The sequence below is a fragment of the Pygocentrus nattereri genome, chromosome 5 (assembly GCF_015220715.1).
Source record: "Pygocentrus nattereri isolate fPygNat1 chromosome 5, fPygNat1.pri, whole genome shotgun sequence".
NCBI lineage: Eukaryota > Metazoa > Chordata > Actinopteri > Characiformes > Serrasalmidae > Pygocentrus > Pygocentrus nattereri.
Window position 1 is genome coordinate 42,628,385 of NC_051215.1, and position 21,676 is coordinate 42,650,060.

The window sequence follows — 21,676 nt, forward strand, 5'->3', positions numbered from 1 at the left end:
GAATGAGAGTTTTAAGCGTATTATTTTGGATGAAATACTCTGGAACACAGTCTTCCAGGACAAAATCATATATTATCTCAATTCAAATACAGCTAGGTACCACATTAAACATACAATATTATAAACATATTTACAGGTGGTCAAAAATCACCTACCTTCAGTGGTCCAATGTACCAGTATTTACTGGCAAATAATGTATTATGACACTACCCTTTCACCTGAACTCCTTAAATGGCCAGGGCCCACCATTGGGCCTAAAGTTTTATCACACACTTCTATTACCTAAAAACAGCTCAACCAGATTGCACTGAAGTCCATGCAGTTACTGAATAATAAGCTTTAGTATGTAATAAACCTGGAATTGGCTTAATGGTTGATACAATATAACACATTTTATAACATCCAATGATTTGTATTATTTAACCTCCCAGACTGCTCAAATATCTTTAGCAGTGTAGTGCCTGAATGGTGTGTTGTGTTCATTTCTTATTCACAGTGGAAAATTAACAAATTTTTCTCATTTCTAAACTTGCTACTACTCATCCAACTGAAACATGTGTAGCATACACTGAGAGATAGCAATTTCTTACAGCAACGAGTTCATGTTATCAAGGAGTCAGTGGGTGTGGGTGTTGTGCTGTGTGTATTCGTGTCTTTGTTTTGTTGTTTTGTCTGGATTATATGTGTTTACGTCTGTAGATGGCATGCATGTTATACAAGTATGTGTGTATGTGTGTGCATAGTTGCAGTAGTCTTGCTGAGTTCACCGGTCCAACCAGCGCAGTGTGGGGTAGCGGTCAGCCAGTGTCCGACGGAGCTGGCAGTTCTGAGTCTTATCCCTGGTCTCCACAACACATTCAACCTGTTCAAACATGACACCAAAATGTGAGCCAACAGAAATAACCAACACCAACATTGATAGGACCTAAGTCTGCTCTATAGAGTGTTAGACTCTTTAAGCTCCACACAGCATTACATAAGCGCACAGAAGTGACAGACATGACATCTACATTATGCAACCCAGGCGGTTAGATGGTTTGCACAGGAAGAGATTTCTCACCTGTGCTTTAAAGAGATCTGCTTTGTCACTGTACCGACTGTGGCAAACATCCAGCAGCCTGAGGAGAAGAGAGGACGTGTGCAAATGTCAGAGAGGAGAAGTGAACACAAATGACTCATTTACAAGTCCCTGTGTGACTAAGATAATCAATAGCCTCTTTGCATTCATGTACTTAAAGTAAAATATTTCTGTGTAGTATTTTCCTATTTTTTCAAAGTGTTGAAGCAGCGTCATACTTATTATGATTAGTCATTGGGGGACAACTTTTTGGGGCTTTTTTTTGCTTTCTGTAGGCCCCCTAGTGGCCACTCCACTGCCAAGTAAGATATTTTTTATGTAGTTTAATAAAGTATTTTTCCACGTAACTATCTTATCACGTTAACTAGGACACTTGCTATCTGTATGTGAAATGTAACTGCACTGAGCTGCTAGCAAGCAGTGGTAAAGGGAAAAGGTGAGAACCCCCAACTGTGGAAACAATTCACAATCCCAAGAGCATGTAAACACAATAAAAACACTCAGAAATGTTGCTTGCTTATCTACAAAGACAGAAATCTATTCTGCTTAAGGTTATGTAAATCATGCACATTTCCATCATACAAATATATACTATGAACAACTTCACTATGAAGAAAAAAAATCCATAGTTTGATTAAGATGGAAATGAATGGCTGTTTATGCATACACGGCTATTGTGAAAATGACAAAAGTTATGCAGCATTCTACATTAACTGAAGAGCATACACCATAAAGAATAGTGATTCTTTCAGACCTTTCAGATATTAACCATATGGCTTGTAGAGACAAAGTTTTATACTATACTTTTTTATAGTTCCCAGACTAGGGCTGGTTATCTACACTACTGCAGTGGTTCAGATGAAGTTGAATATTTTCTTGTAATGAGACCAAGTTTTATAAGTTACACAATTAGAAGACAATGACATTATAATCTCGTGTAAATAGTTGTACATTGTCACATGACATAGATGAGACATAATGTACAAACATGTGGACCCAAAACCAGGCCCTGAAGTAGCACTGCTAAGGAAACAGCTAACTCATGTTAACTATATAATAGGGTGTGCACTCCTCCATTGTGAAACTATTCAAATAGACATCATTTAATAGATCTACAATGTGCATGTCTTTTTAAGTAAAAACGAAAACGGTGATGGCCAGTGCTCTGCAATCATTTTCAGTGGGGCAGAGATGGCTTATCTAACTGCCTGGAGGCTTTGATAGAGTTTTAGACATGAAGAGAGGTTGTCTCATTAGAGCATGACTGACTGACTGAAACAACGACATGATTATGAGTGTAACATAAAGAAAGGCTATCCTTCTCCTTGGATAATGTCCTAGGGGATATCAGCTTTTAATTCATGCTGCTCATGATTGTCCAATAGCCCTCTGGGGCACAATAAACTGGCATGCCAGTGATGGAGAATCTAGAACTACTCAGACTATTACAGGAAATCATATTCATCCATATATTTTAAACTGCTCATTTTTTCCCCCCTCAAGATTTCAAGGCCCCGTTTCCTGTTCATTTGTGTACAAGTGTGTCAGAGTGGTTCCAGTCTTGGGGTCTCTAAACACCTTCTTGTTTTGTGGAGAAAATAACTGCAGATATGATCAAGTGTTGTTACCACTAGTCAGGCATTTGCCCTCTAACTATGATCATCAGTTGTCTTTTCCTCCTCACCTCACATCTTCCCGGGCCAGCATGTCTAGTAGTTTAGCCATATCTCCTGGCCAGTCTCCCAGCTGAACAGTAAAACGGCTGACACGGTCGTCCAGTACGAGGGCTCTGTCCACACACTGCCTCACCAGGTCCAGCTCCATGTTAGCACTGCCTACTAACACCGCTACCCTATCAATACATGCACATACAGTTATCTGTTTACAACTAATATGAACTGCACTCTCAGAAAAACACTAACACTCTATGTTCCCTGTGTTTCAGCACCATGTTTTCTCGATAAGATTTTCAACGTGAAAATAAGATTAACATCCATAATTTTGGTTTATTTTCAAAAGTACATATCTTAAATGTTCAGTAAATAATAGCTAAAATTCTGCTTAAGGCCAGACTTCTTCCAAATGCATTCCCTTTTTACAACACATGGTTGTTGTACATTTCGGAAACCAAGAATTAGATTATTTTCAGTGACATTTAAGATTGAACTGTTTTTGAATTTCACGATATTATTAACATTGGACAGCACTGTTAGCCAGTATTAGCTAGCTAGGTACTTGGGAACTGGAGTATACCACACCATGTTTAAAATAGATTAAAGACATGCATGCTAGCAGTTTCAAGGTGGTTAGGGTGTTTTGAGGTATGACTGGGAACATAGGTACACTCCCTAAATATCATAAAATATTTAAATCTCTTGGATTAGTATCATTACACTGTACTACACAATTGTTTGAGTGTTATAACACTGTTAACTCTCATCTCATAAGCAAGTTGCCCCTGTACACTCTAACTTTCATTGACTAGCTCCTAAATATCTTAGCCAGTGAAGTTAGTGAATGGAATAATGAGGGGAGTTGAGTTCAGCTCACCTTTTACCCTTTAGCTCTGGCAGCTGGCCAGCCAATATAGCTGCCAATCCCATGGCTCCTTCAGTGTCCACAGTGGTGTGTTCATACTCTTGAAACCTCAGCATAGCCACTAAAGAGTCCTCCTCCCTGGGGTAAAAACAAGGGATAATGATCAGTAGTCTTCAGCTTTCATTTGCAGTAGAGTTATAGGTCTGTAACTGTATAGCTACAGCTTTGCGAGGGTCCTCAAACCTCTAACTTGAAATCTATCAGACATTTTAATGTAATTAGAAAAGTACTATGGGTGCTGGAGACCTGATGGCTCAAATCATAGGATGAAGGAGCAGATAATGCATATTAATGCCCCAGAGGTTGGACAAGTTATTATGTGTGAGCTCTGACATCATGAAATTGAGGTTTATACCTGACAGAAATGACTTTATCCACCATTTTCTTGGCCAACTGGAAAGTGTGTGTTCCCAAAGTGTGCTGCACCAAATCTGTGAAATAAGGTGAGGGCTCACGTCAAAGCTGTGTCTCAATGTAGAACAGCCCATCACAACTTTGATAAGGAAGACAGGAGAGTGTTTAAAGCAAGCTTTGGTAATCAACATGGCTAGTCAGTGTGATATAAACTGGGGGTGGATGCTATACGTAGACACATGAACGCTACCTCCATAGAGTTTTTTATTTGGGGTGGAGTAGAGATCCTTGATAGGAGAGTCTGTTTTGAGGGACTGAAGCAGAAGTGGAAACTCCTCTGGCTCAACACCCTATCAGAAAAAAATGAGCAGTTTTATTGACTATAGAATATTGAGAGACTGTATATGGTGACTGTTTACTACATGATTAAGGCTTCTCTACTGAAAAACATGATATAAACATAATCATGTTCCCAGAGCTTCCAGACAGTCTAGGAACCTGAGTATTTAACTCATCTTTCAACTTATTTGTGTTTTTAAAATATAGACAGTGCTGTAATAACACCTTTATATAATTGAAATGGTAACAAAGTAATACCTATGAGTAGTATGTAAAAGTTAAAAGTAGAGTTAAAAGCGAAGTCCACCAATTTTTCTGATTTTCTGTGTAATTTAATGGTTAAGATGCAAAGTCATACAGAGTGGTTTGATATGAAATGCTCCATTCTACAGAAACTTAGCAAATCAGTACTGTGCTTCCATTCACTGTGGAGGTGATTGGAAACAGGCAGATGAAGAGCTTAATGCCTTTAAAAGCTTCATCACAGAAAGTTATTACAAGAAGCGGTTACAAATGTGTTACCTGAGACATGGTTTTACAGAATTTTTGAGATCGGGTTTTGGCCTAAAACTTGAGTTCCATATAGGGTGTTGCAGGGGAAAATAGTACCCAGAGAAGACTTATTTTTTCAGCCTGACCACTATTTCACTATCATCATTACATATAAAGACACTTATTTTCTGTAATGCTGCTTTGTGATGGCTCTTGTAAAAAGTGCTATTTTTTGGAATTTGACTTTTGACTAGGTTTACTGTTTGTTTTGGATAATAATGTCACGATTGGCCCCTCCCAGTCCTGTCCATGTGCGTTTGTTTTGGTTTTCAAGTCCTGCCCCTTGTTTGGTTACTCCGCCCCTGATTGTTTTCACGTGTCCCTCGTCTTCCCGGTGTGTATTTAAGCCCAGTGTTTGCCCTTTGTTTGTCGCTGGTCTTTGTACCGGTCTTTGTTTGATGTATTGGTCTGTGTTTGCTTGTCGTGTTTGTACCATTGGTTGTAGTTTGGTTTTGTCATGTCTGCCCCACGATTTCTCCGTATTGGCTCTATGACCTTGGACTGTTCTGACCATGACCCTGGATTTGCCCTCAATAAAAGTCGCTTACCTCCGCACATGCGTTAGGTAACACTACCTCGCTCCCCGTTACAACTAAATAAAAAGGTTTCATTTGCTTTGTAGACATCACAGCCCATGGTGCCTATTACCACCATTGTTAGAAAATCTCTACAACCTCGGCAATGTATTCATTTCATATCAAAACACTCTGAACGACTTTGCTTTCATCTTAGCAATTGAATTATGCAGAACTGTTTTTTTAAACATGGTGGAATTCCCCTCTAATGAATCTAGGAGCTTGCTTCCAAGTTCTACGTACATCAGACATGTAATATTTGGCATCTTTTCAACATTATGTGGCTTCTGTTACAGTGTTTTTGATAGCCTTAGACCTTTTATGTAAGAACTCAATTGTCTAGATATTGGCAAAAGCACGTATCCACAGTGCTGTTAGAGCTTCAATAATACGTACTATGACTGAGATGCGAGGGTTGAGGTGTTTGATGGCGGCCGCAGTGCCAGCCAGCACTCCACACTGTCCCCCAGCAGGCACAATGACCGCATCCAGCTTGGGCACCTGCTCATGGATCTCAATTCCTACTGTACCCAGTCCTGCCAGATACACCGCACTGTCATCCCTGCAAGGTAGAGAGGAGAACAGATGGAGGCGGATGCTTTTATGCATGGATGAACCCCAGACAGTTAAAGGAAGTGCAAATGATTTACTGAAAAAATGCTAATGTATGCTTTAGCCTGAGAAACCACTGGCCTGGTTGGAACTAAAAAAAACTTTGATTACATCTAGTCCGTGTGTCTTAGTTTTGAGAAGGTTGCTTGAGTGTTTGATCCTGGGGTGTAGTGTGTATGTTGACTTCATTTGGGTGTAAGTGAATTCCATAGGGATACACTCAAGCGGTCATCGTAATGGTCACTAAGTGTTGGGTTTCAGTGTGCACACAGAATGGAGCAGTTGGATGAGGCACTTACTCCTCCAGGCAGAGGTAACCATTCTCTTTGGCCAGGTGGCGGGCATGGTTCTGAGAGTCACGTGCTGTGCTTCCATAGGAGATCACCATTGCTCCATAGTCGCGGTACATGCGCAGCCGAGGAGAAGAACTGTATGCAGGCATTATAACAAAGACTGGAATCCTCAGCTCCACTGCATGATAGGCTACTGCCATGGAGAAGTTACAGTCTGTGGCCACAATCACACCTTTCTTTTGCTGATCCTGTCACAAATCCACAAACATAACATTTTCCAAAGTATCTGTTCTCAAAATTCTTAAAAATTTTGAAGCACGTTTATGTACTAGTTACTGACCCAGACTTATGTACTATTTTAGATTAAATATTTTTGTTCGCTGAATTAAAATACATGCAAACATTTGAATTATTTCTAACCATGCATGATCAAACATAAATTAGGGAACAGATTTTAAGATTTTTCAAGCCAATATGTGATGCTGTATGTATTGTACTTTGGAAGAACAGAACATTAAGGTGACTCTGAGCTACTAACATGCCTGCATTTTGTTTATTTTACTAGATTTCTACCCCTTTTCAAGTAAATGTTATATTTCTCTCCCATGCTAATCCAGGTATATGTAGGCCCAATTTCTACAATTTATAAATGTATCAGCACTGTCAGCTATGATTACTGTCCAATGAAAAACCAGTATCACCCAAATATTAACTTTACAGGAGAGGGCAAAAACACTCTTACCTTCCAATGTAAGTCAGTGTAAAGAGATTTTTGTTACAAGTGATTTTAGAGCATTTTTTTGTTGGTCCATTCATCATGAAATTTTTACTCAATGTAAAGGACAGCTGGTTTGTTGAAATGATGTAGAAAACTAAAAATCACTGCACTGTTGAGATACATGGTTTTCATCGGCCAGCGACGATATGTAAAAATTAAAAAAAAAAAAAAAAAGTAAAAAATATCATACATCATCATTGGCCCACAATTTTAGTGCATTTCTAATTGTTTCATGTGTTAATCATTAAAACTCCACCAAGGAATATAAACTGTGGCAACCATTGCCAGTGGCCTGTTTTGGTGTATGGATCATTCTACTGAATTTATTCAGTCAGTGTTCAAAACACATTTCAGACTTTAGACCAGAATCCTTTTGCTTTGAGTGACCCTAAACCATAATTATGCCCATTTTATTAAAATAAATGATTGAACGTTCCATTTTCTCACTAACAAAAAAATCCTATTACCAAATGTTTCGGTAGTGACTTTCAGTTGTGAAAATGTTAGCTAATTTTGAGCATCTTTGAAGTTGTATACACAAAAAATCTGTATTTTTATTAAAACAAGGATTACTTAATTGCAGAATGTGTTTTGGTAGTGACAAAACTGCCACAGTTTGAACTTATTGGTTAGAGTTGTTCATATACTTTGGTTATTGTGATCTTAAAATGTCTTTCTTCAAGAAGCACATGAACTATACTAAAAGGCATTCTAATCCTAACTCAAGTGCTTCCCATTTTTACCAGGTCTCCTCCTTTGGTATGTGGTCTAATGTTGGTTATATAAAGGGTGAGTGTTGAGCAATAGAGTAATAAAGCTGTTACCTGTTTCAGTGAGGAAAGCAGATACAGAACCCCTCTCTCCTTCACTGAGCCTGTGTAGTGGAGGTGCTCCTTCTTCAGATAAATCTCCATGCCGTACAGTTTGGATAGTCTGGAATACTGAAAAAGCAAAAGTATAACTTGTTTGGTCTGCAGCAGTGTTGGATGAGGGTCTGTAATCCCTCTGAATAGCTTTCATACTTCCTAAACCCACCCTGCTCAAACAACATGCTGGTTTCAGGCCCAGCAAGAAAACCAGAAAAACATAACCAGAGCCTAACCTCCTCTTGCTTCTCCTCCTCTTGAAAAACACAGTGTAATGTGAGCTTTGATGTTAGTTTCTTGCCCTTAGTAAATCACATTTTACAATTCAGCACATTTTCGAAGCAGCAGATGCCGGCTTCTCTTTCTATTTACACTTGCTGTTGTGTATTTAGATAAAAATCTGGCTGGTGGGAGGAAGTTGTTTGGATATTGATGTTGGGCCAGTCTTTAGTATTTTAGGCTGGCAAATAAGTTGACAGACTGTTTGTACAGACCCTGACTGCAAATGGTCAGTTCTCAAAAATAAATGGGTTAGATTCACATACTGTGCAAGGGGTCTTCTGAATTCCTGCCTGCTGGATTTTTAATGACGCCGCACTGATGTCCTCAAACCGGAGGTACTCCACAGGAGCTTTAGGTGCTGACTTGTACTCCTTATTCCTCTTGATGGAGGGTTTGGGAGGAGCCAATAGTTGCACCTCAGGTCCTCCTACAACTGTGGTCTCAAAGGTCTTCACATCCCCATTCAGGTACTCCTCAGCACCAAAGTCTCTGAGACGCTCTGGGCAGATCAGTGTAGGCCGACGTGCAAGGGTTCCATTGCTGATGGGGCCATCTTTGTGGCACTGTCCATCATGAGTAGAGGATTTCTTTTTGCTGGCGCCTAAACGCTCCTCCTCACTGTACAGAAACATATAGATCCTGATCAGAATACAAAGAAACAAACCAGGGTTTCCCTTCATTTACAAAAAGAGTTTGGAAAGAATTTAACAAATGAGAAGGAAATATAAACTTAATTGTGTATTCTGTTGTCCAACCTTTATTGCTCAACTGAAATTAGATTAATCTTGGGAAAGGCTGCCAAGAGACATAACCCTGGAGAAAGTGATCTATGGTGACAATGTGAAGAAAAGAGAATCCCATCACTGATTCCTGCCAAATGCTTTGGCTGAATCACCAAAGCCAATGACTGAGGGTAAGTTAAGCATGTGTTATGCAGATTAACTTTCTCCTCTATGTTGTCTTTGAACTGTATTCTGCAAAATAAGAGATAACCAATGCTGGTGCATCTTTATCAAAGGATATATATATATATATGTAGCCTACAAAAATAGCTGATCGAACTGAATGAACCACTGATTTTGAGGTGAACAATATGGTCCTGCTTGAAAACATCCAAGGAAAAATATCACATGGCTTTTGAGTAACAAAGAAACTTTCACTGCAAATGTAATCAAATATGCTTTGGTTCTGTGCTTATAAATACGAACCCTTCAAAGAAAATAATCCCTTCCAAATAACAGCAGCCCAAACCACCAGGAGGTGGGAATTTTCTTGCCAATTTTTCAACATGATCTGAGTTTGGCTCAGGTTCCCAGCCTTTCTAAGCTCTAATAATATCCCATCAGTCCTGATTTATTCTCAGAGGTGACCTCTCACCCCATTCTCGTTGCCCTGGCAGTCTCACCTTGTCGAAGACACAGCACTCTGCTTATGGTATAGCTTTTGTATTCATTGTGGTGGTCTACAGTTTCCTTTTTCTCTGGTTAAACCCAAAACTTTACTTCAGCATTTCTGCCTTTAACTACCCATCTTCTGTGCTATTGTTCTTGTTTTAGCTTTAGCGATAAGTCAATATTTACCATGGCAGGAACAAGAGGATGAAGGAGAGGAACAGGCGGAGGAGTAAGCACATCAGCGTGTGGAATGCAGGCAGGAGGGTCCTACTCCCTGGAGCATTAAACAGGTGCAGGGATGGAGGGAGGCTGGGGAGAGATGGAGGACCTTGAGGTGCAGATACAGAAGGACGAGAAGGGCCAGAAGAAGGTTTAGACTTTGGAACAGGAGATGCTTGAGGAGAAGACGCCCTCTTTGTCAACTGTGTTCCAGCATTCCAGGATTTGTCGGATCTGTCTGAACCAGTCTGAAAGTTGGAGGAAGTGGGCTGAGGCTTTTTGATGGATAATTCCTCCACTGCAGTGGAAGGTTTTTGGCAGGGAAAGGTTACTGTGGAGGGAGCAAACATGCAAGATTTAGGAAGTTTTTGGGACGACACAGTTGACTGGTTGGGATGAACTGAGGTAGGAAAAGCAGCAGGACTAGGGGTTTGAGCAACTAAAGAGTCTTTAGAGGAGGTGATGGATTGAGAGGAGCATCCAGAAGCTGCTTTATCTGAGCTGCCACCACTATCTGTTGACTCAAGGAGACACTGAGAATCTTTGAAGTTTAGAGACTCTTTAGGAATTTGAGATTCAGACTCTTCCCACCTTTGCCAGAAGGGGTCGTACTCCTCGCTGTCACTGAATCGTCTCCGTGGTGGAGATCCCTCACCCATGTAGTTTGCATAGAAAAACTGGGCAGCAAAGTTCATCCTGGATCTTGAGTTGGTGCTCTATGCAAGTAGTTCCAGGATCTTCTTTGGTGAGGGTTTCCTCTTTCCTGTGTCAAAGAATGTGTTTGGATTGCCCAAGAGAATGCACTAGAGTTCCTGTTCCTCCTTATCACACAGTCGTACTGCACAGCCCTATCTTGCCCTGTGAGGCTATTTAAGGAGGGATTACCAACAGGCAAATGCCAGCCTCTCTTCCAGGCTCCCCACCCCTCCTCTCCAAGCCCTGAACTCTATTCCTGTCCCGGACCTGGTTTAAACTGACCTGTGACGTGGGCTAATCAGACGCTCTAACGGGATAGATAAAGACTTAACGCTTATCTGAGAAGCAATCATCCTAGGCCTTGGGTCTGGGAAAAAGGCCGGACGAACACAGGGCGAGGCCATTGCACCCCCAGAACTGTGTGGCTGACCATCAGGACTGGCCAAATCCTCTTCAGCCAGGATCACATGTGAGGAGTCACCTCCACCCCTGAGCTCTCTGACCATACCCATTATTCAAGTCCAACGTGATTTTCAGTTCCGGCTTTAATTGCTGTTACCACCAAAAGCTGAAAATTTGAGCCTTTTAAATGGTTTATTTCAAATTATTTGTTTAATTCAAAGTACTTGTTTAAATACTTTGAATTAAAGTAATTATGGATCTGATCATTAGTTCAATCCACACTTCAGGTAGATTCAGTCTCAATAAAGATGCAGCTTCTTTCAACTACTTAGGAAAATAACATATTCTAATAATCAAAAATGACAAGCTATGCTAAAGCTTATCAGTAAATTTAGCAAAATTTTGCTTATGACAACAGGTTGCAGTGCATAAACCAAAATCTGTAGAGGGATTAGGAGGCCAGTAGCAATTTTTTTGTAAATGTGTTCTTTGAACTACAAATGTCCAGGAAATACCAAACTATTTTTAAAGTTGTGCCAGGGTATTAAGAGCTGGAGATGTCCACAGACAGTTGAAGAGAAAGGCTCACTCAACAACTTCTGTTTATAATACACAAAGCTTTACTTGAGCATTTCAGAGAAAGCAGTGCACATTAGTGCTTACTGGCACAAAGATAAGGCCAGTACTGACACTGCCGGAATACCGCAGGACAGAGAGAATGGACAGCCAGCTTAAGCCCCTCTGGGACATGTCACTGGCTAAAGAGCTGATCTGAGCTGTTCCTGAAAGACAGGTGATTTTACTGCAGGGGTCAGTTTCTGTTTCATAGAATATGATGAATAAACCTCATGAAACCTTTTCCAAATTTATGTTTCCATTAGAAAAAAATGTGTATTCACAACATTTAAGCCTTAAATGGCCATATACACTGGGAGACGATCTCCATCCTACAGTTATATCTGTTCTGAGAAACCTTTGTTTCGCTTGGCTACGTCTTAAAGACTCTCTGGCTGAACTGCTCTTCTATTTCCTGGACAAGCTGCTGGTGGGGTTTCCCATCTTCCTCTTTACTGTGTCTGCACTGTAACTGCACATGCACTGTAGGTGTGAGGACAAAGGGATGAACGGTCAGTGAGTGTCCACATGAGTGTGTAAGGTGTGTGTGTGTGTGTGTGTGTGTGTATATACACTCAGATTAGGCAGGCTCAGGCAAGAAAGCAGCTTGTCTGTTTCATGTTCATGACACCAAAGCAAGCCCTTCAGCATGCTGAATAAAATCTTGATCACATATCGCCTCTTCTATGAAAATCATGAAATCCAGCAAGTGCTGGTCGTGATTTGTGTGTTACATTTTTATACTCATTACGTTGCTACTCTTGGCTGATTTATTTATTTAGGCAACTCAACTATATAACTGGAATTAGTTAAAATTATGATTTCTTCAAAGCTAACTACTTTAAACATTTAGACATGCACACCATGTTGTATATTGTTACATTATTATTATTATTATTTTATTTTTTATTATTGTTGCTGTTATTATTGCTTTACCTTGTTTTTTACCACTATAAACTTTCAGCAAGCTACAGTTTGTTGTAGCATTTGTAGTAAAAGTCCTTTCCCTTCCTCTGTTTATCCTTTCTCAGGCTTATGGGACTAGACAGTGCATGACTATCAGACCATGCCAAATACCGTCCGGCCTAATAGAGATGGACATGTTTGCACTGCAGTCTCTCTCTCTCTCTCCCTCTCTCTCTCTATGACCACCCTTCTTTTATTTAATTTCCAGTCACAATAGGTTATTCATTTTTCCACATCAAGAAAACACATTTAACAGATTAACAACTAAAGATATGATTTTTTCAGTATTTACTGTGTCCACTCTTTGCCTTTGTTACAGCTTCTATTCTTTTCAGGAGACTTGCTTTCAGCTTTTCAAAGAAATCTGCAGCGATATTTTTCCACACATTTTAAGTTCAGTCTTAGAAGTTCTAAGTTATCCCAAACTCATTCAGCGAAGTTGAGGTCTGGACTATGGGGTGGTCAGTCCATATTTCTGAGAAGACCAGCAACTTCCTTATTTGCAAATATTCTTCTTTTATGTCTATTTCCTTTTCTTAGTACTGGCTTCTCGACAACAACACATCCTTTCAGACCCATAACATTCAGTTGTCCTCTCACAGCGGAAGGATGGACAGAAAGACTTGTGGTTTTTTTTCAGATCTGCAGCAAAAGTGATTTTTTTTTCTGTCTCAAAGATGAAAGCCTTACGTACTGTTTATCTGATGGTGATGGTTTTGGTTGGTTCGCAATATTTTCATTTTTTTTAGCTTTGGATAGTCCTGTTTCTTTCCTTGACTTTTCTTGGCCAGACTCTTCCTTACGCAAGTGAACTGTTTTCTATCTAATCTTCTCAGTAACATCTTCTGAAAATTGAATGACTGGAAACTAAATACATTGTGCACAGTGCTGTACCTCTACCTCTCAGCATAAGCTGGGAATAGTATTATGTATGTATCATATGTGATCATAATGATTGAATGGCTGTGTCCTTTTTATTGGATTATTAGGCCAAAGCACACGCATGACTTCCTTGTTCATATTTCTTGAGGCTGGTTGGCTTGGCTTCAGCTCTGTTTCACTTTTGCTGGAAAAAACATAGTCCCACCCCACCAGCCCACAGCACAACTGCACACACACCCAGCCCCTTCCCTCCCTCTATCTCTCTCTCTTTCTCCCTCTCTCACACACTCTCGCATTACCCTTCTCCAAAAAGAGAACACTTTTGTCCTGTACTCAGTGTTTTCATTGGGAAAAGAGGAACACAGAGAGAGAAAGAAGGAAAGAGGGTAACACACAGCTAAAAGCCCTCCACAACTTTTACGGTAAATTTCTCTGTTTATTCCCTTACTCTCTTTTGTGAATGTATGTATTACAGTCTTGTTCTGATCGTATTATAGCACTTCAGATATTAACTGAACTCTCCTCTTTAGTCTGTGGATACTCAGACCTCTACACAGTTTTGTGTTAAATTTGCTTTGGTGTTTGCTGCGCATGCTGTGTCTGTCTAATCCCAGGGTTAAACAGAGAAAGGGGCTGAAAATGGATGTTGGCTAGAAGCCCTATATACATTACGTCTGTCATATCTTTGTGTAACAATGTTTATGCTGTACTATAATGTTTATTGTCCATGTCAAATACTGTATTAAACTAGTCTGTTCTCTCTCTGAAGCTGGACGGTGTGTTGGCTTTGCATTATGGCCCACTTCTCTGCCTGCATTGCTCTCCTGCTGCTCCTGATTGGTCAGATATCTGCAGGTAGGAGCCCTTACTGGGAGGGGGGGCAGCAGGTGATGAGGAGTGGACAGTTATATGGACCTGCACAAGTTCAAACTCACAGTTTAACAGTCTGGAAAATTGTGCCTCAGTAAAGATGTTTTGTGGTTGGTGAAAAATTCCATAAGAGTGCTTTGTGTCCTGTTGCTTTGTGGATGTTAATGAAGAAAACAAAAAGGGGAAGGAGGGGAAGAAAGGGGGAAGGAGTGGAAAGAACAGAAACAAAAACACCAATGCGTATTGGAGTAAATATTAGAAGCATGACATCTGATAACGTGTGTGTGCGTGCAGTGTTTTTACGGAGCAGAACATCTGGTTCTGATTTGGCTTCTACTTAGCTCTGTTCTGAATGACAGGGCAGGGTGGGCTCACAGTGGACATGGACGTTTCACACATGATATGCTGCACAGATGTGTTCCCTGCAGCATGTAAGACGATACTGCTCATCTGTAGTGACTTCACTGGCAGAGAAATCTGAAATAATTAGGAGAATATGTGTGATCTCATTTCCTAAGAATGAAGAAGGAAACGCAGGAACTTACAAATTCACAAAGTCTCTCTCCCTCTTTCACACACTCCCTTTCTCCCCGTCTATCTCCATCTCTCTCCCTCTTTCACTCTCATTCTCCCCTTCTATCTCCCTCTCTCTCCCTCTTTCACACACTCCCTTTCTCCCCGTCTATCTCCATCTCTCTCCCTCTTTCACACACTCTTTCTCCCCTTCTATCTCCCTCTCTATCCCTCTTTCACACACTCTCTTTCTCCCCTTCTATCTCCATCTCTCTCTCCCTCTTTCACACACTCTTTCTCCCCTTCTATCTCCCTCTCTCTCCCTCTTTCACACTCTTTCTCCCCTTCTATCTCTCTCTCTCCCTCTTTCACACACTCTTTCTCCCCTTCTATCTCCCTCTCCCTCTTTCACATGCTCTCTTTCTCCCCTTCTATCTCCCTCTCTCGCCCTCTTTCACACTCTTTCTCCCCTTCTATTTCCCTCTCTCTCTCCCTCTTTCACACACTCTTTCTCCCCGTCTATCTCCATCTCTCTCCCTCTTTCACACACTTTGTCCCCTTCTATCTCCATCTCTCTCTCCCTCTTTCACACTCTTTCTCCTCTTCTATCTCCCTCTCTCTCTCCCTCTTTCACACTCTTTCTCCTCTTCTATCTCCCTCTCTCTCCCTCTTTCACACACTCTTTCTCCCCTTCTATCTCCCTCTCCCTCTTTCACACACTCTTTCTCCCCATCTGTCTCCATCTCTCTCCCTCTTTCACACACTCTTTCTCCCCTTCTATCTCCCTCTCTCTCCCTCTTTCACACACTCTTTCTCCCCTTCTATCTCCCTCTCTCTCCCTCTTTCACACACTCTTTCTCCCCTTCTATCTCCCTCTCTCTCTCCCTCTTTCACACACTCTTTCTCCCCTTCTATCTCCCTCTCTCTCTCCCTCTTTCACACTCTTTCTCCCCTTCTATCTCCCTCTCTCTCTCCCTCTTTCACACACTTTCTCCCCTTCTATCTCCATCTCTCTCTCCCTCTTTCACACACTCTTTCTCCCCTTCTATCTCCCTCTCTCTCCCTCTTTCACACACTTTCTCCCCTTCTATCTCCATCTCTCTCCCTCTTTCACACACTCTTTCTCCCCTTCTATCTCCATCTCTCTCTTTCTCTTTCACACACTCTTTCTCCCCTTCTATCTCCCTCTCTCTCCCTCTTTCACACACTCTTTCTCCCCTTCTATCTCCCTCTCTCTCCCTCTTTCACACACTCTTTCTCCCCTTCTATCTCCATCTCTCTCCCTCTTTCACACGTTCTCTTTCTCCCCTTCTATCTCCCTCTCTCTCCCTCTTTCACACACTTTGTCCCCTTCTATCTCCATCTCTCTCTCCCTCTTTCACACTCTTTCTCCTCTTCTATCTCCCTCTCTCTCTCCCTCTTTCACTCTCTTTCTCCTCTTCTATCTCCCTCTCTCTCCCTCTTTCACACACTCTTTCTCCCCTTCTATCTCCCTCTCCCTCTTTCACACACTCTTTCTCCCCATCTGTCTCCATCTCTCTCCCTCTTTCACACACTTTGTCCCCTTCTATCTCCCTCTCTCTCCCTCTTTCACACACTCTTTCTCCCCTTCTATCTCCCTCTCTCTCTCCCTCTTTCACACACTCTTTCTCCCCTTCTATCTCCCTCTCTCTCTCCCTCTTTCACACACTCTTTCTCCCCTTCTATCTCCCTCTCTCTCTCCCTCTTTCACACACTTTCTCCCCTTCTATCTCCATCTCTCTCTCCCTCTTTCACACACTCTTTCTCCCCTTCTATCTCCCTCTCTCTCCCTCTTTCACACACTTTCTCCCCTTCTCTCTCCATCTCTCTCCCTCTTTCACACACTCTTTCTCCCCTTCTATCTCCATCTCTCTCTTTCTCTTTCACACACTCTTTCTCCCCTTCTATCTCCCTCTCTCTCCCTCTTTCACACACTCTTTCTCCCCTTCTATCTCCCTCTCTCTCCCTCTTTCACACACTCTTTCTCCCCTTCTATCTCCATCTCTCTCCCTCTTTCACACGTTCTCTTTCTCCCCTTCTATCTCCCTCTCTCTCCCTCTTTCACACACTCTTTCTCCCCTTCTATCTCCATCTCTCTCCCTCTTTCACACTCTTTCTGTCACTCACTTGCTCTCTTTCTGTCATGCACTCTCCCTCTTTCATTCTTTCTCTCATTCTTTCTCAGTCCTATCATGCTCTCTCCATTTCAGTAAATCTCTTTTTCTCACTCTCTCTCATTCTCTCCTTCTATCATTCCCTCTTTCTCTCTCCTTCTTTCACTCTCTCACTCATAGTTTCTCTCTATTTTTTTATCACTTACTCCCTCTTGCTCCATCTTTCACTCACTCTCTCTTTCTCTCCTATCTCCTTCTCTCCTTCATTCATACTCTTTTTTTCTCTCACTTACTATCTTTCTCTTCTTCTCTCACTCTCGCCCTCTTCTACTCTCTTTATCTCTTCCTCTGTCTCCTTTAACTCTCTCTTTCACTCACTTACTCTCTTTCACTCATCTCTCCATCACTCACATTCACTCTCTCCCTCTCTCTCTCTCTCTCTTTCACCTACTTTATCTTTCTCTATGTCCTCCAATCATCTCTTGGTTTCTCTCTCTTTCACTCACTTTCCGTTTCTCTGCCTTTTTCATGCTCTGTCTTTCCTTATCTCTCCTTCTCTTTTTCTCCTTCTATCACTAATTCTCTCTCTTTCCATTTCCCTCCCTCTGTTATTGTTTTTTTTCTTGCCCTGTCATTGTGTTTCTATTGATCTAGGAAATTACCCCAGTAAAGGTTCACTAACCCATTACAGCAGTTTTCCATTGGCTTGTTCAGAGCTGCTGTTAGGCAGGAGCTCACAGAGGCTCAAGCTTGTGCTCCAGTCTGTGACTCTGTGTTGTGCATTATGCTGTTTTCTCTACTCCTGCTGTTGAAGGAGGAGTTTAGGAGTGTGTATGATAAAGAGAGATTATTTCTCCTGATAATATTACAGCTGTTCCAAGCCTCATGCCCCATCCTCACACATCATTACTAACAGCATCACTTTTCTACCTTCCCAAACACAGATCTCCCTCCTCTGGCTCTGTACAGCCCTTCTATTCCTATCTCTGCTTTGATGCACAACCAGCAGTGCAAATAAAACATCTAATAAGTAAATAGAAATCAGTGAATAAGACTTCATATTCAATAACCTGTGAATCACTGCTCACTCACAGTGCCTAACTCGCTCTGTGCTGCTGTCACTCTTGGACCTCATGTACAAATGCTGGTGTCATAAGCTTATGACAGCTAAATATGAGGCAGGTTTCACTAAGGTAAATAAACAAAAGCTAAAACTGTAGCTATAGTTGTGCAAAAGAACCCCAGTCCAATTGCATGTTATACAACTGTAAGGCTATGATGCTAAAGCTGAGCTAGCTGTGTCTGAGATTGTATGTAGCTCATAAACGTTCATGTTCATGGATTTTCTTTTTGTTCACTGTGAAGCGACATCCAATCAACCTTGCTGCATTTGGTTGAATCAGAGCAGAAAGTATATCCCTGTACAAGTCAGAATTAATCCGGCTGCATCTGTTTTCTGTTGCATCATCAATAAACACTAGAGACCCAGTGCCATTGGAAGCCATGCATGCCCTTGCCATCACACTGCCTCCACCATGTTTTACAGAGGATGTGGTGTGCTTTCGATCATGAGCCATTCCAAGCCTTCTCCATACTTTCTTCTTCCCATTATCCTGGTACAGGTTGATCTCAGTTTCATCTGTCCAAAGAATGCTGTTCCAGAAGTTCCAGGCTTCTTTAGACATTTTTTGGCAAAGTCTAATCTGACCTTTCTATTTTTGAGGCTGATTAATGGTTTGCACCCTGTAGTGAACCCTCTGTATTTGCTCTCATGAAGTCTTCTCTTTATGGTAGACTTAGATGCTGATACACCTATTTCCTGGAGAGTTTTCTTGGCTTCTGTGGATGTTGTGAAGGGGTTTTTCTTCACCATGGAAAGGATTCAGCAATCATCCACCACTGTTGTTTTCTGTTGATGTCCACGAGTTCCTGAGCTCACAAATGGGCTCCTTTTTCCCCAGAATGTACCAAACTGTTGATTTGGCTACTCCTAACATTTCTGCTATCTCTCTGATGGATTTCATCTTTTTTTCAGCGTAATGAAGGTCTGTTTCACTTCCATTGACAACTCCTTTGACCGCATGTTGTGGGTTCACAGCAACAGCTTCCAAATGCAAATGCCACACCTGGAATCAACTCCAGACCTTTTACTTGTCTAATTGATGAATGAGTAATGAGGGAATAGTCCATGCAGCCCATGAATTACCTTTCAATTACCTTTGGACCCTTGAAAAAGAGGCAGCTACATATTAAAGAGCCATAATTCCTAAGCCCTTCCTCCAATTAGATGTGAATACCCTCAAATTAAAGCAGAGAGTCTGCACTTTAAGCTCATGTTGATTATACAACTGTATCTTGAATATGTTTTGGTAAACAGCTAAAATACCAAAACTTGTGTCACTGTCCAAATATTTCTGGGCCTAACTGTATCTGTTTATCCGCATGTCTGTCATTGGTCTGTCATTCTTGCCATGCGAGTATTATGTATGTATTCCCTTATTCTTATTCGGTAAAGTGAAAAAGAAACTTACCTTCCTTAAGCCATCACTACATATTAGCTGAATAATATTTTAGTGATCATGGACATAGTAGGATAGTCTGAGTCTGAGTGGCATAGCAGGCTGGGATTCTTGATCACTTGGATGTCAGTCATGTGTACTCATTAGAATATTAGCCCACATTTCTGAAATAAGTCTAGTCGGCAAATTCAACAGTTTTTTAAGCCCTGTTTTATCATATTTTTATCTTTTTTTCATGACAGTTTTGCTGGATGCTTGGTATAACACTCAATTTTGGTATCAGAAACATTTTTAATATTGTACACTAGGGATGCACAATCAGAATCAGCCAAGATTAGACACTGCTCCAAACAAGCAAGTGGTTTTTGGCCAATTTATTATGTTCATTTTGGTTGAGTTGTGCTGCAATTTTATGATGCAAATAACAGGGAAGTGCACTAGTGCTGTATTTCAATGCTGCTGCAACATCTGTATTATAATATTGTAACATAAATATGTGTGACGTATTGTGCTAACCAGTTGCCTTATTTTCCAAGGTAGCATATTATTTAGGTCATGTGATTTAAACAGGCAACCAATTGTTCATTAATGAATTTGAAATATCAGTTTGACAAGGGAGTCATGTGTTCATTCAGTCCACATAATGTGAGCTTCAGTTAAAAAGAGGTTAATGCAAATTTTCCCAAATATCAGCATGAACCAAATTTTCTGCAAAGAAATTGGAATGCTACCAAAACTTAGCTCTAATGTGTACAGCTAGCTTGTAGTTCTACAATAATGTTCTCCCACAAGTTTGAATCCACCAGAGGCAGCAGCTGCCCATGCTGGTATTCTGCTGATGGACCCACAGACCACAGCCAACTGTTTCTGCACATGTATTTATATCTTCATTACAAAAGCCCAGACAAGCCAAAACCCTGGTTTCCTAACCTCACAATTCTTAAAAAGTTTCTTGGCTCCAGCATTTCCCAGTTGTAGTGTATATGATTAGTATGTCTCCACAAACTGCACAGATGATAACAGCTACTTAAATGTTACTTTTACAGAAGAATAGTGCTGTGTCCTTCACTTATCTCTGTGATTTCATTGGATTTGGTCCTGGATATCTTTGGCTCACTTGGTGAAGGGCTAATGGTACTTAAGTTGCACCATGGGACAGCAGCGTAGGAGTAACAGCAGGGATAAATCACACGCAAAATCCTTCACAGGGATCCAGGGAGCAGTGACGCTTGGCTGGAGAAAAGTAAACTCCTCTTATCGGGTCATGTTTCTGACAGGCGCAGCACAGATGACTATCAGTGTGAGGAGAACTTAATTTCCTTCTGTGATTGTTCTAAGGTGGAGTTTGTCCTTGTGGCTGATTTCAGTCCACTTTTCTTTGCTTAAATCCTAACATTAAACATCGCAGTTTAACAAAAAAGCTGATATCACAGTTACTTTACTGGCCAAGTAAGTACGCTTGCATGAGAATTTTGTCTATGTGAAATTGGTGATAATGTAAAAGGATAATACAGAATGCAAGCAGTAAATGAATAAATAAGAATAAATACAACACACAGTTCAGTTTCAATTTAAACTGAATTACTGATTTCAATTTGGTTGCCTAGCACTGATCATAGTAAACATTGTCACATGGAAGCTTTATAGAGACCTAGGCTCAGACAGCAAGGTGACAGCAGCAAAGATTAAGTCTTGGAGATGGTTGGAGGAAGAGGAGCCAAAACGCAGCAGGGAATCTCATCTGAAAGTATATGATGGCTGTATATCATTACTGCTGGAAGAAAACCTTGCATCTCTATTTTCGTTTTTTTTCACTTTCTCTTTTTTTGAAAATACAAGATAGAAAATACAAAATACAACATCATGACAAATGGATCAATAGGACTGATCCAAAATTTCTTGAATAAAATCTCTTTACATTCACATATATTAAAAGTTAAGAAGGTATTTGTATTTTTCAGAGATGACATTGTTTGACAGCAACAATATGCTTAAACTACGTACTGTAGCTCCATATGGAAGTATATACTGGAAGTATATGTAGCTCCATTTTCTGAAACTGTATAGCTCCATATAGAAATATATACTGGAAGTATATGTAGCTTCACTTTCTAAAGCTATATAGTTTCATATATAAG

General features: G+C 40.8%; 1 protein-coding gene across 2 annotated transcripts; it reads right to left on the reverse strand.

Moving 5' to 3' along the window:
* Positions 1-52: 52 nt before the first annotated feature.
* Positions 53-10,821, reverse strand: LOC108426851 (L-threo-3-hydroxyaspartate ammonia-lyase). 2 transcript variants are annotated; one of them, XM_017696646.2, is made up of 12 exons: positions 10,532-10,821; positions 9,908-10,271; positions 8,591-8,945; positions 8,004-8,120; positions 6,408-6,649; positions 5,893-6,058; positions 4,281-4,380; positions 4,032-4,107; positions 3,629-3,754; positions 2,763-2,930; positions 1,061-1,118; positions 53-862 (listed from the first exon to the last, which is right to left on the reverse strand). In XM_017696646.2, the coding sequence occupies exons 1-12, from the start codon at positions 10,608-10,610 to the stop codon at positions 764-766; spliced, it is 1,950 nt and encodes a 649-aa protein (XP_017552135.1). In that variant the 5' UTR covers positions 10,611-10,821; the 3' UTR covers positions 53-763. The 2 variants fall into 2 exon arrangements, with proteins under 2 accessions (XP_017552135.1, XP_017552136.1); XM_017696647.2 differs by lacking the exon at positions 9,908-10,271 and having other exon boundaries at positions 10,532-10,814.
* Positions 10,822-21,676: the final 10,855 nt, after the last annotated feature.

Excerpts from the sequence above, each read along its gene's own strand:
- LOC108426851 (XM_017696646.2), bottom strand. The coding sequence starts at position 10,610 with ATGCAAACTACATGGGTGAGGGATCTCCACCACGGAGACGATTCAGTG. Across the intron at positions 8,946-9,907 it reads ATCCTCTTGTTCCTGCCATG|TGAGGAGGAGCGTTTAGGCG; the intron begins GTAAATATTGAC and ends GTTTCTGTACAG. Across the intron at positions 863-1,060 it reads CAGATCTCTTTAAAGCACAG|GTTGAATGTGTTGTGGAGAC; the intron begins GTGAGAAATCTC and ends ATGTTTGAACAG.